We start from the raw sequence: 14,573 nt of genomic DNA on the forward strand, positions 1-14,573 counted from the left end.
TATGATGCAATATCCACTTTGCAAGTATTGCAAGTCGCCCTGTTGTCTTCCTTTGTCATGAATAGGGATGGGAATTGATATGATTGTTCCTTTTCCAATTTCACTTTCAATTCTGCTTAACGATTCTGTTCTTTCTCTGTTATCTTATAACTCTGATTTGGAGGAAAAAGACAACAAAAAGTTTAGCCTCAATTGTGTTTAGTTTATGGGTAACATTACCTTACAAAGCAAACAGTGAGGTTTAAAGAGACACAAACATATCATAGAAAAAAATATTTTTGGGAAAATGTGAGGAATAAATATTCTTCTGTAGAATTTATATATAAATAATTAAATCATGTGGAAATTACACAATAATTTTACATTTAATAACGTGATAATAACTCATTATATGCAAAGTGAGATATGCCAAGCCTTGATTTGTTATAATATTGATGATTATGACTTACAATTTATGAAAACCTTGAATTGAAAATCTTAGAAAATCTAAATCAATCAATTAATCAAAGTTTACTTATATAACCCTGAATCACAAGTGTCTCAAAGGGCTGCACAAGCCACAATGACATCCTCGGCTCAGATCCCACATCAGGGCAAGAAAAAAACTCAACCCAATGGGATACAATGAGAAATCTTGGAGCTAACCGCAGATGTGGGGACCCTCCCCCTGGGCGATCGGTGCAGTGGACGTCGAATGGATCTCGTTAATAGTGTGAGAGTCCAGTCCATAGTGGGGCCAGCAGGGGATCATCTTGAATGGAGACAAGTCAACAGTGCAGAGACGTCCCCAACTGATGCACGGATGAGTGGTCCAACCTGTGTCCCGACTTTGAACAGTTAGTGCCTCATCTGTGGTCACCTAATAACCTCTCCACGCAGCAGAGGGGGGCAGAGCAGAAAGACACGACATATCAACTGGTCTAAAAGGGGGTCCATTTAAAGGCCTACTGCTACCGACCACGCAGTCTGATAGTTTATATATCAATGATGAAATACTAACATTGCAACACATGCCAATATAGCCGGTTTATTTTACTGAATTACAATTTTAAATTTCCCGCCGAGTTTCTTGTTGAAAACGTCTCGGAATGATGACGCGTATGATGACGCGTGCGCGTGACGTCTTGGGTTGGAGGGGACAATTTGGCGCAGCACCACTTGCGGCTAAAAGTCGTCTCTTTTCATCGTGCAATTACACAGTATTCTGGACATCTGTGTTGCGGAATCTTTTGCCATTTGTTCAATTAATAATGGAGAAGTCAAAGTAGAAAGATGGAGGTGGGAAGCTTTAGCCTTTAGCCACTCAAACACACTGTGTTTCCTTGTTTAAAATTCCCGGAGGTGAAGCTTTACTATGGATCAGAGCGGTCAAGCGAACATGGATCCAGACTACATGTCGACCGGCAGTTTTTGGTGAGAAAATTGTGGAAATAAGTCTCCTCTTACCGGAGATCAGCGGAGCTTCTGTCGTGCTGCGGTGACTAATTGACTCAGAGACTGGCATCAAGACACCCGTGTACACACCCCTCCGACTATCAGGTACTATTTAACTCACTAAAACACTAGCAACACAATAGAAAGAGAAGGGATTTCCCAGAATTATCCTAGTAAATGTGTCTAAAAACATCTGAATCGCTCCCAATGAAATCGCCTTTTTTTTTTTATATACTTTTTTTGTTTTTGTTTTTTCTAGTCGGTCACTTTTAAATGTCCTCATCCACGAATCTTTCATCCTCGCTCAAATTAATGGAGAAATTGTCGCTTTCTCGGTTCGAATAGCTCTTGCTGCTGGAGGCTCACATTATAAACAATGTGAGGATGTGAGGAGCCCTACAACCAGTGATGTCACGCGCACATCTTCCAGTAAAGGCAAAGCTTTTTTATTAGCGACCAAAAGTTGCTAACTTTATCATGGATGTTCTCTACTAAATCCTTTCAGCAAAAATATGGCAATATCGCAAAATGATCAAGTATGACACATAGAATGGACCTGCTATCCCCGTTTAAATAAGAAAATCTCATTTCAGTAGGCCTTTAAATGCTAGTGTATACAAATTAGTTTTAAGATGGGACTTAAATGCTTCTGCTGAGGTAGCATCTCTAAGTGTTACCTGGAGGGCATTCCAGAGTACTGGAGCCCGAGAAGAAAACTCTATAGCCTGCAGACTTTTTTTGGGCTCTGGGAATCAGTAATAAGCCGGAGTTCTTTGAATGCAGATTTCTTGCTGGGACATATGGTACAATACAATCAGCAAAATAGGATGGAGCTAGACCGCTTAGTATTTAATATTTATGTAGTAAAACCTTAAAGCAAAATACGGGGTATCAAATACTGTAAGCCAACAGATTTTACATGATATTGTATTTTATTTTAGTTTCACTTCTATAATCTAAATGACTGAGTGAAAATGTGCTGGAAGGAAAAAGTGCACATTTTCTCCAATGACAATTGAATTTTCAATCAAAAAAGGGAAAGTCTACTGTTGCAAAACGCATGCAAGCCTTTGATTACAAACTTACTCACTGCTTGGTGACATTCATATAGCAACAGATGTGAACTGGAACAAGTCCTGTGCGCCTCGGAACCAGTCAGAATCTGTCTCTCTTTATTTTCATCTCAATGAGAAGGCATTAATTTCAATTCAGCAAATAATACCGGTTCAAACACAAAATTAATTTACGTTTCAGCATATTGCTCCTTTTGATGACATAACAGCCTTGCAATTATTACAAGTAGCGTTGTTGCAATTGTATTATTGCAAAAAGACTTAAGCGGGTTTCTGCCGCCGTTGGCACCATTTTGCTGTCTGACATCACTATGTACAGGTTGTTGCGTAATGACACCACTCCCACCGGCAGAAATCATTAAAAGAATTGTTTGAAAAAATGACAAGCAATACCAAGGAATTGACGGAGTTGGAACGGGTTCTGAAAAAGAACCAATTTCGATTCACAGTCCAACTTGTTAATAATTATAACATCTGTGCTGCTGATCAGCGCAGAGCATGCTGACGGAAGTCATTGATAAAGAAATGGTAAACTAAACTGTCAAATGATTCCCAGGAATCGAAACACTGGAAGCGGGTTCTCAACAAGAACGTTTTTTTCAATTCCCATCCCTTGGTAGTACAAGTGATCGGTATTAGTATTCGCCGATCTCACTCATGGATCATTAAAATCAGCAGCATAAAGCCCTGATCGAAACATCCCTAGTTCAAGAGCCAAAATGAATATGACCTTCAAACTAATGTCGAGAACCACTACAACACACATTTAACAATAGCATTTACACCACAACATCAACCACAGACTACACTTGACCAATTTCAATAAGGGACTTCTTTGTGTGTTCAGGCAAACACGAAAGCATTGGCAGCAGTTCATCCAAAAGGAGAACCAGCGCCTGGTGAGCCCAGAAGCTCTGGACCTACTGGACAAGCTGCTATGCTATGACCACCAGCAAAGACTAACCGCAGCGGAGGCCATGACACACCCCTACTTTTGTTTGTAGCACATTATTGAAGTTATTACAAATCTTGCTATAAAACTAAACATTGTAAAATGCATTTTAAAATCGTATGCTTTTCCAGATCCACTCAAATCATTGCCACATTTTAGTGAACGCACATTTTAATGTGTGAGGGCAGTTGAACTGACTCTGTGCCTTTTTGTGTCTCAGACCCTGTGTTGAAAGAACAGGCCAATAATGCAAATACAGACAATACCTCCGATGCATCATGAAAACCACAGAAAAGGTAAGTTGCACATCACCTTGCATCACTTGCATACAAAGTCCACTGTTTTTCTCATGCTGAAGAAAAAAGTCCATGTCAGAAAACTCAACAAATTTAGCTGAACTGCACCAATTTTGTCAAGAGCAGTGGTCAAAAATACAACTATAAGCTTGCCAGAAGCTTGTGGATGGCTACCAAAAGTGCCTCATTGCAGTGAAACTTGCCAAGGGACATGTAACCAAATATTAACATTGCTGTATGTATACTTTTGACCCAGCAAAATTGGTCACATTTTCAGTAGACCCATAATTTAAATTCATAAAACAACCAAACTTCATGAAAGTTTTTTTGTGACCAACAAGTACTGTATGTGCTCCAATCACTCTAACAAAAAAATAAGAGTTGTAGAAACATTTTGGAAACTGGAGACAGCCATGACATTATGTTCTTTACAAATGTATGTAAGCATTTGATTGTCTGTCTGTCTGTATGTATATGCATGTATGTGCATGTATGTAGATATATATATATATATATGTGTGTGTATGTGTATATATATAAATATATATATGTGGCGACTTGTCCAGGGTGTACCCCGCCTTCCGCCCGATTGTAGCTGAGATAGGCGCCAGCGCCCCCCGCAACCCCGAAAGGGAATAAGCGGTAGAAATGGATGGATGGATGTGTGTATGTATATATATTATGGCTGCGAATCTTTGGGGGTCCCACGATTCGATTCAATATCGATTCTTGGGGTCACGATTCGATAATATATCGATTTTTTTCGATTCAACGCAATTCTCGATTCAAAACCGATATTTTTCCAATTCAAAACGATTCTGTATTCATTCAATTGTTAGGATTTCAGCAGGATCTACCCCAGTCTGCTGACATGCTAGCAGAGTAGTAGATTTTTTTAAAGAGCTTTTATAATTGTAAAGGACAATGTTTTATCAACTGATTGCAATAATGTATATTTGTTTTAACTTTTAAACGAACCAAAAGTATGACTTATTTTATCTTTGTGAAAATATTGGATCCAGTGTGTTGTCAAGCTTATGAGACGCGATGCAAGACATATAAGACCACTGATAATCTCTCTCGATCTCGGGCTCCATGCAAGACCTCATCCCGTGGGGTCAAAATGATCATGAGAAAGGTGAGCAAAAATCCCAGAACCACACTAGGGGACCTGGTGAATGACCTGCAGATAGTTGGGACCAAAGTAACAAAGTTTACCATCAGTAACACACTACGCCGACGGAATCAAATCCTGCAGTGCCAGGCGTGTCCACCTGCTTAAGCCAGTGCATGTCCAGGCCGGTCTGAAGTTTGCCAGAGAGCACATGGATGATACAGCAGAGGATTGGGAGTATGGCATGTAGTCAGATGAAACCAAAATAGAACTTTTTGGTATAAATTTAACTCGTCGTGTTTGGAGGAAGAAGAATACTGAGGTGCATCCCAAGAACACCATACCACTGTGAAGCATGGTGGTGGAAACATGCTTTGGGGCTATTTTTCTGCTAAGGGGACAGGACGACTGATCCGTGTTAAGGAAAGAATGAATGAGGCCATGTATCGTGAGATTTTGAGCCAAAACCTCCTTCCATCAGTGAGAGCTTTGAAGATGAAACGTGGCTGGGTCTTCCAGCATGACAATGATCCCAAACACACCGCCCGGGCAACAAAGGAGTGGCTTCGTAAGAGGCATTTGAATGTCCTGGAGTGGCCTAGCCAGTCTCCAGGCCTCAACCCCATAGAAAATCTGTAGAGGGAGTTGAAAGTCAGTGTTGCTCGGCGACAGCCCCAAAACATCACTGCTCTCGAGAAGATCTGCATAGAGGAATGGGCCAAAATACCAGCTACTGTGTGTGCAAACCTGGTAAAGATCTATAGTAATCGTTTGACCTTTGTTATTGCCAACAAAGGTTATTTTACAAAGTATTGAGTTGAATTTTTGTTATTGACCAGATACTTATTTTCCACCATAATTTACTGTGTGTGCAAACCTGGTAAAGACCTATAGTAATCGTTTGACCTTTGTTATTGCCAACAAAGGTTATTTTACAAAGTATTGAGTTGAATTTTTGTTATTGACCAGATACGTATTTTCACCGTAATTTACAAATAAATTATTTTAAATTCCTACAATGTGAATTCCTGGATTTTTTTTTTTCACATTCTGTCTCTCACAGTTGAGTGTACCTTTGATGAAAATTACAGACCTCTGTCATCATTTTAAGTGGGAGAACTTGCACAATCGGTAACTGATTAAATACTTTTTTGCCCCACTGTATGTGTGTGTGTATATATATATATAATCTATCCATCTTCTTTTGCTTATCCGAGGTCGGGTCGCGGGGGCAGCAGCCTAAGCAAGGAAGCCCAGACTTCCCTCTCCCCAGCCACTTCGTCCAGCTCTTCCCGGGGGATCCCGAGGTTTTGGAGTGTGATAGGCAAAATTTCCCAAAAAATGCAGTTCACCTTTTGAGCAATAATTGTTTGACTCTTCAACTAATCTAAAGGAACTTATTGCTGACGAGTCGACTATTAAAATATTTGTTGGCTACTGCTCTAATTCACAAACATCTGTCAAGCATTGTACACACATAGGTAATGAACTGGAATGCATTTGGAATCATTCATTTATAAGGGTCTTTCTCTAAAAGTAGTGGTGCATCTCTTCATGAAATCGACAAAGCAGCGTATCATATTTTCCTATTTTAAAAAATTAAACAATCCTTCAACGGCACTCAGCACCTTTTTGCCATGTTGTTGAAAGGCTTAGATGAAATAATACCATACTTTACTGTTCTGTCGTAAAAACGTTCCGGTGTTGACAGGCCACTCTTGGAATGGCAACCCATGGAATGATACAATCTTTGTTGGAGCGATATTCAGACATTGATGATACTAGATGATTATGCAGTGATTTAAGGAGTTGATTTGTCCTCTCCTGTCCCACTAGGAAGAATCTTTGTTACCTCAACTGATGGAGATATCTACCTTCCTACCAACAGCCATACTGGAGTAAGATGCACACAGACACACACTCCTCTCAATTAGGGGAATCTGTGCTGAGTTTGGACCAAAACTTTATCCCCGCTACTTTTTTTTTTTTTTTTTTTTTTTCAAAAGGACTGTTGTATTGAGACAAAGCAGGGCCGGGGAGGACTACAAACATTTGTCTGTCATACAAAGCTGCTGTGAACAGATATCTAGTTCCAATATCAGCACTGATCTGTTATAAAGCGCCTTTATTTCATGGCGAGAACAAAACTTGTACCGAAAGAGAATAAACAATTATTATTTGAACATTTGTGTTGTAAACTCACTTTGCTGTCTCTTGAATTGAAAGAGTTTCACATTCCCCTTAGAACAGAGGTCACCAACCTTTTTGAAACCGAGAGCTACTTCTTTGGTACTGATTAATTTAAAGGGCTACCATTTTTGATACACACTTAAATAAATTGCCAGAAATAGCCAATTTGCTCAATTTACCTTTTAATAAATATATATATATATATATATATATATATATATATATATATATATATATATATATATATATATAAAAATGGGTATTTTTGGTGTACCCTGCCTTCCGCCCGATTGTAGCTGAGATAGGCGCCAGCGCCCCCCGCGATCCCGAAAGGGAATAGGCGGTGGAGAATGGATGGATGGATGGTATTTCTGTCTGTCTTTCCGTCATGCTTTTTTTTTTTCCTTTTACGGAAGGTTTTTTGTAGAGAATCAATGATGAAAAAACCACTTAATTGAACGGTTCAAAAGAGGAGAAAACACACAAAAAATTAAAATTTAATTTTGAGACAGAGTTTATCTTCAATTTCAACTCTTTAAAATTCAAAATTCAACCAAAAAAATGAAGAGAAAAACTAGCTAATTTGAATCTGTTTAAAATATTTAAAAATAATTTAGTAATTTTCCTGATTTAGATTTATTTTAGAATTTTGATGACATGTTTTGAATAGGTTAAAATCCAATCTGCACTTTTTTAAAATATATAACAAATTGGACCAAGCTATATTTCTAATAAAGACAAATCATTATTTCTTCTAGATTTTCCAGAACAAAAAATTGAAAAGAAATTCAAAAGACTTTGAAATAATATTTAAATTTGATTCTACAGATTTTCTAGTTTTGCCAGAATAATTGTTTTGAATTTTAATCATAAGTTTGAAGAAATATTTCAAATATTTTCATCGAAAAAACAGATGCTAAAATGAAGAATTAAATTAAAAAGTATTTATTATTCTTTACAATAATAATAATAAAAAAATACTTGAACATTGATTGAAATTGTCAGGAAAGAACAGGAAGGAATTTAAAAGGTAAAAAGGTATATGTGTTTAAAAATCCTACAATTTTTAAGGTTGTAATTTTTCTCTAAAATTGTCTTTCTGAAAGTTATAAAAAGCAAAGTTAAAAAAATAAATGAATTTATTTAAACAAGTGAAGACCAAGTCTTTAAAATATTTTCTTGGATTTTAAAATACTATTTGAGTTTTGTCTCTTAGAATTAAAAATGTTGAGCAAAACGAGACCAGCTTGCTAGTAAATAAATACAATTAAAAAAATAGAGGCAACTCACTGGTAAGTGCTGCTATTTGAGCTATTTTTAGAACAGGCCAGCGGGCTACTCATCGGGTCCTTACGGGCACCACGTTGGTGACCCCTGCCCTAGAATAATACAATAAAAGATGTTTGAAGGAGGCCCGCAGCACCATCGGGACGGCGTGGCGCAGTGGAAGAGTGGCCGTGCGCAACCCGAGGGTCCCTGGTTCAATTCCCACCTAGTACCAACTTTGTCATGTCCGTTGTGTCCTGAGCAAGACACTTCACTCTTGCTCCTGATGGGTGCTGGTTGGCGCCTTGCATGGCAGCTCCCTCCATCAGTGTGTGAATGTGTGTGTGAATGGGTAAATGTGGAAGTAATGTCAAAGCGCTTTGAGTACCTTGAAGGTAGAAAAGCGCTGTACAAGTACAACCCATTTATCATTTATCGTCACAGCTATCTTGACGTCGTCCAGAACTCCAAAACGGGTCCCCTTGAGCTTGTGAAAAATAGATCACATGAGTGTTGTAGCTCTAGAACAGGCCTGGGCAATTATTATGACTCGGGGGCCAAATTTATCGAAAAAAATGTGTCTGGGCGCCGGTATATCTATTTTTAGGAGCACTAATACAAAACCTCACAATAATGTTTGATTGAATGCTAAAAACGTTATGACAGACCGCCTTAAAAAAACGTAATGTGATTTTACATTTTTGAATGAACGATAAAACACTGAATATTGACAAAATATGAACTTCACACCCCCTTTCGATCGCCATATTTTACAATCAAGTGAAAGACAACAAAAATGCAACAAACAGGGAAAAATGAACGCGAAGGGTAGCAAATAAACCCATCTACAATCTGATATATCTGACATTTGCTGAATTTCGCCAAGGGATCAATAAAGTACTTTCTATTGTATTTTATCTATCACTAAGCTTTAGAACTTTGTTGTGCAAATGTCCTTCCTCGTCTGTGGAAACGCTTCTCGCCCTCACTGCTTGGTGCCTCGTCTAAGCTGATGTGACTTAGATCAGTGGTCCTTAACCACCGGGCCGCGGACCGGTTACGGGCAGCACAAGAAATGATTATTATTATTATTTTCTTTTTATTATTAAATTAACATAAAAAACACAGTATATACATTATATATCAATATAGATCAATACAGTCTGCAGCGATACAGTCCATAAGCACACATGATTGTATTTCTTTATGAACCCCCCTCCTACCAAACCACCCCTCCCCCGGTCCGTGGGACAAATTTTCAAGCGTTGACCGGTCCGCAGCTACAAAAAGTTTGGGGACCACTGACTTAGATTATCATAATAACTAATTATATTACCTTAGTAACTAATTAGTAACTGGTGTATCGTCCATAAACGCAGATTCCAACCATTGAAAAACTTTGTATAGTTGAAGACTTATGGTCATTAGAAAACATGACATCATAATGGCAGCTACACATTCCATCTTAAAGATCTAAAAAAATTATTTAGGGATGTCTGGCGGGCCAGATTGAAAAACTCAACGGGCCCCATGTGGCCCCGGGTCTTAATTTGCCCAGGTCTGCTCTAGGCCTACAGTTTTTAAGGGGGGGCTTTGGTAAAAAAAAGTGCTGACAAATTAAGCAAAAAGCGGCCACAATATGGTGAAGCAGTAATCATATAAAATGTCATTATTTACATAAATACGATCATAAATTTGTCAGTGTTGATTCATCGTGTAAAGGTGGAGAGATTGTCGTTGTGTGATCCATTTCGTTTGTTCAACACACACATCACCGAAAATTCAATATACGTTTTCTTTGCGCCTGTTCGGTGTGCCCATATTCAATCCCTTCCATTTGTTTCTGTACCGAACACCAATACCACTAATAGTCCAGACAACGTTTTCATTTGCAACTTTTCTTGTACTGTTCCTGCATGTGTGTACTTTTGAAACACTTAAGTCAACTAATGCAGCCTAAAACAGTGGTTCTCAAACTTTTTTCCACCATTTACCACCTCAGAAAACACTGAACTCTCCCAAGTACCACCATAATGACCACCATTAAAATACAGTAGCATAGTATTTATACAGTTTTCATTAAAAACAAGGAGCAATTTTATTTAACAAGTATATTTAATTTTTTGGCCACTGTAAGATTACACACAATGCAAAAACATCAACAATGATACCACATACAGTACATTGACAGACTTTTTTTGGTGTACCTCTAGATCACCACAGTTCGAGAATGACTGGCCTAGAAGACAGGTATTAAACCCCAAGCCCATGGGCACTCAAGGGCTTAGGGGAAAACGCATTTACCTGCGACGTCTGCTTTACTTAACCAACTTATATGTATTATATATTATAATTTGTGATATATCCTCAATAGAGCAGTGAAAAATAATAAGTTGACTCAAGTGATTAGTCACAAAAAATTGTCACATTAATCATGAATATACAAACCCCGTTTCCATATGAGTTGGAAAATTGTCTTAGATGTAAATATAAACTGAATAGAATGATTTGCAAACCCTTTTCAACCCATATTCAATGAATGCATTACAAAGATAACATATTTGATGTTCAATGAATGCACTACAAAGACAACATATTTGATGTTCAAACTCATAAACTTTATTTATTTTTGCAAATAATAATTAACTTAGAATTTCATGACTGCAACACTTGCCAAAGTAGTTGGGAAAGGACATGTTCTCCACTGTGTTACATCACTTTTTCTTTTAACAACACTCAAACGTTTGGGAACTGCGGAAACTAATTGTTGAAGCTTCGAAAGTGGAATTCTTTCCCATTCTTGTTTTATGTAGAGTTTCAGTCGTTCAACAGTCCGGGGTCTCCGCTCTCGTATTTTACGCTTCATAATGTGCCACACATTTTCGATGGGAGACAACTCTGTACTGCAGGTGGGCCAGGAAAGTACCCGCACTCTTTTTTTTACAAAGCCACGCTGTTGTAACACTTGTCTTACTGAAATAAGCAGGGGCGTCCATGATAACATTGCTTGGATGACAACATATGTTGCTCCAAAACCTGTATGGACCTTTCAGCATTACTGATGCCTTCACAGATGTGTAAGTTACCCATGCCTTGGACACTTCTAATACACCCTCATACCATCACAGATGCTGACTTTTGATCTTTGCGCCTATAATACACCCTCATACCATCACAGATGCTGGCTTTTGAACTTTGCGCCTATAACAATCCGAATGGTTATTTTCCTCTTTGTTCTGGAGGACACCACGTCTTCTGTTTCCAAATGTAATTTGAAATGTGGACTCGTCAGAGCACAGAACAACTTTCCACTTTGCATCAGTCCATCTTAGGTGAGCCAAGCCGGCGGTATTTCAGGATATTGTTGATAAATGGGTTTGGCTTTGCATAGTAAAGTTTTAACTTACACTTACAGATGTAGCGACCAACTCTAGTTACTGACAGTGGTTTTATGAAGTGTTCTTGAGCCTATGTGGTGATATCCTTTACACACTGATGTTGGTTTTTGGTGCAGTACCGCCTGAGGGATCAAAAGTCCGTAATTCCTTGCAATAGCTCGTTAAGAAATGTTTTAAAACTATTTGACAATTTGCTTACAAAGTGGTGACCCTCACCTCATCCTTGTTTGTGAATTACTTAGCTTTTCATGGAAGCTGCTTGTAGCAGTCTTGTGCCGTGGGGTTCTTTTGGACCGATGAAGCACACTCAGGCTCGTCGCCAAGTTTGCAAACTTTTTATTTTGTTTCCACCAAAGTGTCTCTTTTTCCCAAGAAGTCTCTTGTTTTGGGTCACGTGCCTTCTTTAGCCCCGCCGTGCGTTCCTTCTCCTGGCTTTTCAGCCCCCTTCTGCAGTCACAGAAGTTGCTAATAAAGAGACAGGTGATCAGGTAACTCGTTCCAGCTGAGGTATTCACTCACCTGTCATCTGCTTCCAGCCGGCTCATGCGCATGCCCTGTCCACAGGCGGCGCGTGGACCACGCCCCACCTCCCACACTGCTTTTATACCCAATCATGGCACCCAACTGTACCCAAATAGCCTGCACACCTGTGGGTTGTTCCATATAAGTGTTTGATGAGCATTCCTCAACTTTATCAGTATTTATTGCCACCTTTCCCAACTTCTTGGTCACGTGTTGCTGGCATCAAATTCTAAAGTTAATGATTATGTACAAAAAAAAAATGTTTATCAGTTTGAACATCAAATATGTTGTCTGTGGAGCATATTCAACTGAATATGGGTTGAAAATTATTTGCAAATCATTGTATTCTGTTTGTATTTACATCTAACACAATTTCCTAACTCATATGGAAACGAGGTTTGTAGGTATATTATTCAAACAATTAATAATTGACCGTACACGCTACTTTACTTGAACCGCGGACAGTTACATAAAAGTTGGCGCAGGTTGTTTTACGGTCTGTGATTAGGTCAATGCATAAGTCAGTGCAAAGATTAGGGTGGAGATGCTGACTGGTGTGCGCACTGTAAAATGTTGCTTCAAATTACACCCAGATGGGACTTTAGATAACACTTTTAGAAAGTTCTGAGCAAAAGGAAACATTTTTAAATGTTACTGTATGATAATCTGACAATACAATTGGATTGTATCCAGATCTTTTGCTGTTATTTTTTAGTTAATTTAATATATGCAAGCAAGGAATAATTTATGGTTACGGTAATTCAAAATCAAAAGTTTGATTTAACTGATTTAAAAAAAAAAAATAACAGCAGTAATTCTCAGTAATTATGAAACATGAAAGGGGTGGAAATAGGTTTGGTGCAAAATTTTATATGAAGCGCCCTGTTGTTCATTAATTGACATGTGCCTCCATGCAAAAATGGGGCCCCATGGATCGTGAAGCCCCACGCAGTGCGTTCCTGCTTGTAGAGAGGGTCAGCCAGGGCTCTTTTTATTACTGCTGAAGCAACCATTGTTTCTAACTGCATTTTTTGCGCCACTTTGCGTAGGATTATGCAAACCCCATTTCCATATGAATTGGGAAATTGTGTTAGATGTAAATATAAACGTAATACAATGCTTTGCAAATCATTTTCAACCCATATTCAGTTGAATGTGCTAAAAAAGACAACATATACGGTCCATAATATCAAGTTTCAGAGAATCTGGAGAAATCACTCCACGTAAGCGGCATGGCCGGAAACCAACATTGAATGACCGTGACCTTTGATCCCTCAGACGGCACTGTATCAAAAACTGACATCAATCTCTAAAGGATATCACCACATGGGCTCAGGAACACTTCAGAAAACCACTGTCACTAAATACAGTTCGTCGCTACATCTGTAAGTGCAAGTTAAAGCTCTACTATGCAAAGGGAAAGCCATTTATCAACAACATCCAGAAACGCCGCCGGCTTCTCTTGGCTCGAGATCATCTAAAATGGACTAATGCAAAGTGGAAAAGTGTTCTGTGGTCTGAGTCCACATTTCAAATTGTTTTTGGAAATAGTCGACATTGTGTCATCTGGACCAAAGGTGAAGCGAACCATCCAGACTCTTATTCGCGCAAAGTTCAAAAGACAGCATCTGTGATGGTATGGGGGTGCATTAGTGCCCAAAGCATGGGTAACTTACACATCTGTGAAGGTACCATTATTGCTGAAAGTTACATACAGGTTTTGGAACAACATATGCTGCCATCTAAGCGCCGTCTTTTTCAGGGACGCTCCTGCTTATTTCAGCAAGACAATGCCAAGCCACATTCAGTACGTTTTACAACAGCGTGGCTTCGTAAAAAAAAGAGTGCGGGTACTTTCCTGGCCTGCCTGCAGTCCAGACATGTCTCCCATCGAAAATGTGTGGCGCATTATGAAGCGTAAAATACGACAGCGGAGACCCCGGACTGTTGAACGACTGAAGCTCTACATAAAACAAGAATGGGAAAGAATTCCACTTTCAAAGCTTCAACTATTAGTTTCCTCAGTTCCCAAATGTTTGAGTGTTGTTGAAAGAAAAGGTGATGTGCACGGTAGTGAACATGCCCTTTCCCAACTACCTTGGCACGTGTTGCAGCCATGAAATTCTAAGTTAATGATTTTTTTTTTAAAGTTCATTTGTTTGAACATCAAATATGTTGCCTTTGTAGCATATTCAACTGAATATGGGTTGAAAAGGATTTGCAAATCATTGTATTCCGTTTATTTACATCTATCACAATTTCCCAACTCATATGGAAACGGGGTTTGTATATCCATGTATTGATTAACGTGGACCCCGACTTAAACAA

The 14,573-nt window shown here is 38.7% G+C and overlaps 1 protein-coding gene across 2 annotated transcripts in view; it reads left to right on the forward strand.

Annotated features, from left to right (window-relative positions):
- Window positions 1-7,052, forward strand: part of LOC133543152 (casein kinase II subunit alpha'-like) — a 29,908-nt gene extending 22,856 nt beyond the window's left edge. Inside the window, exons 11-14 of one of the 2 annotated variants that reach the window (XR_009804329.1) lie at window positions 3,355-3,503; window positions 3,680-3,755; window positions 6,706-6,767; window positions 6,876-7,052. Coding sequence is in view for 1 of the 2 variants with exons in the window: in XM_061887639.1 (XP_061743623.1) it covers window positions 3,355-3,503; window positions 3,680-3,741 (211 nt within the window). In the remaining variant the exon portion in view is untranslated. Of the gene's footprint in view, window positions 1-3,354; window positions 3,504-3,679; window positions 3,756-6,705 lie in introns of both variants that reach the window. The other variant, XM_061887639.1, reaches the window with a different exon arrangement.
- The last annotated feature ends 7,521 nt before the right edge of the window (window positions 7,053-14,573 follow it).

The sequence above is a fragment of the Nerophis ophidion genome, linkage group LG25 (genome assembly GCF_033978795.1).
Source record: "Nerophis ophidion isolate RoL-2023_Sa linkage group LG25, RoL_Noph_v1.0, whole genome shotgun sequence".
Lineage (NCBI taxonomy): Eukaryota > Metazoa > Chordata > Actinopteri > Syngnathiformes > Syngnathidae > Nerophis > Nerophis ophidion.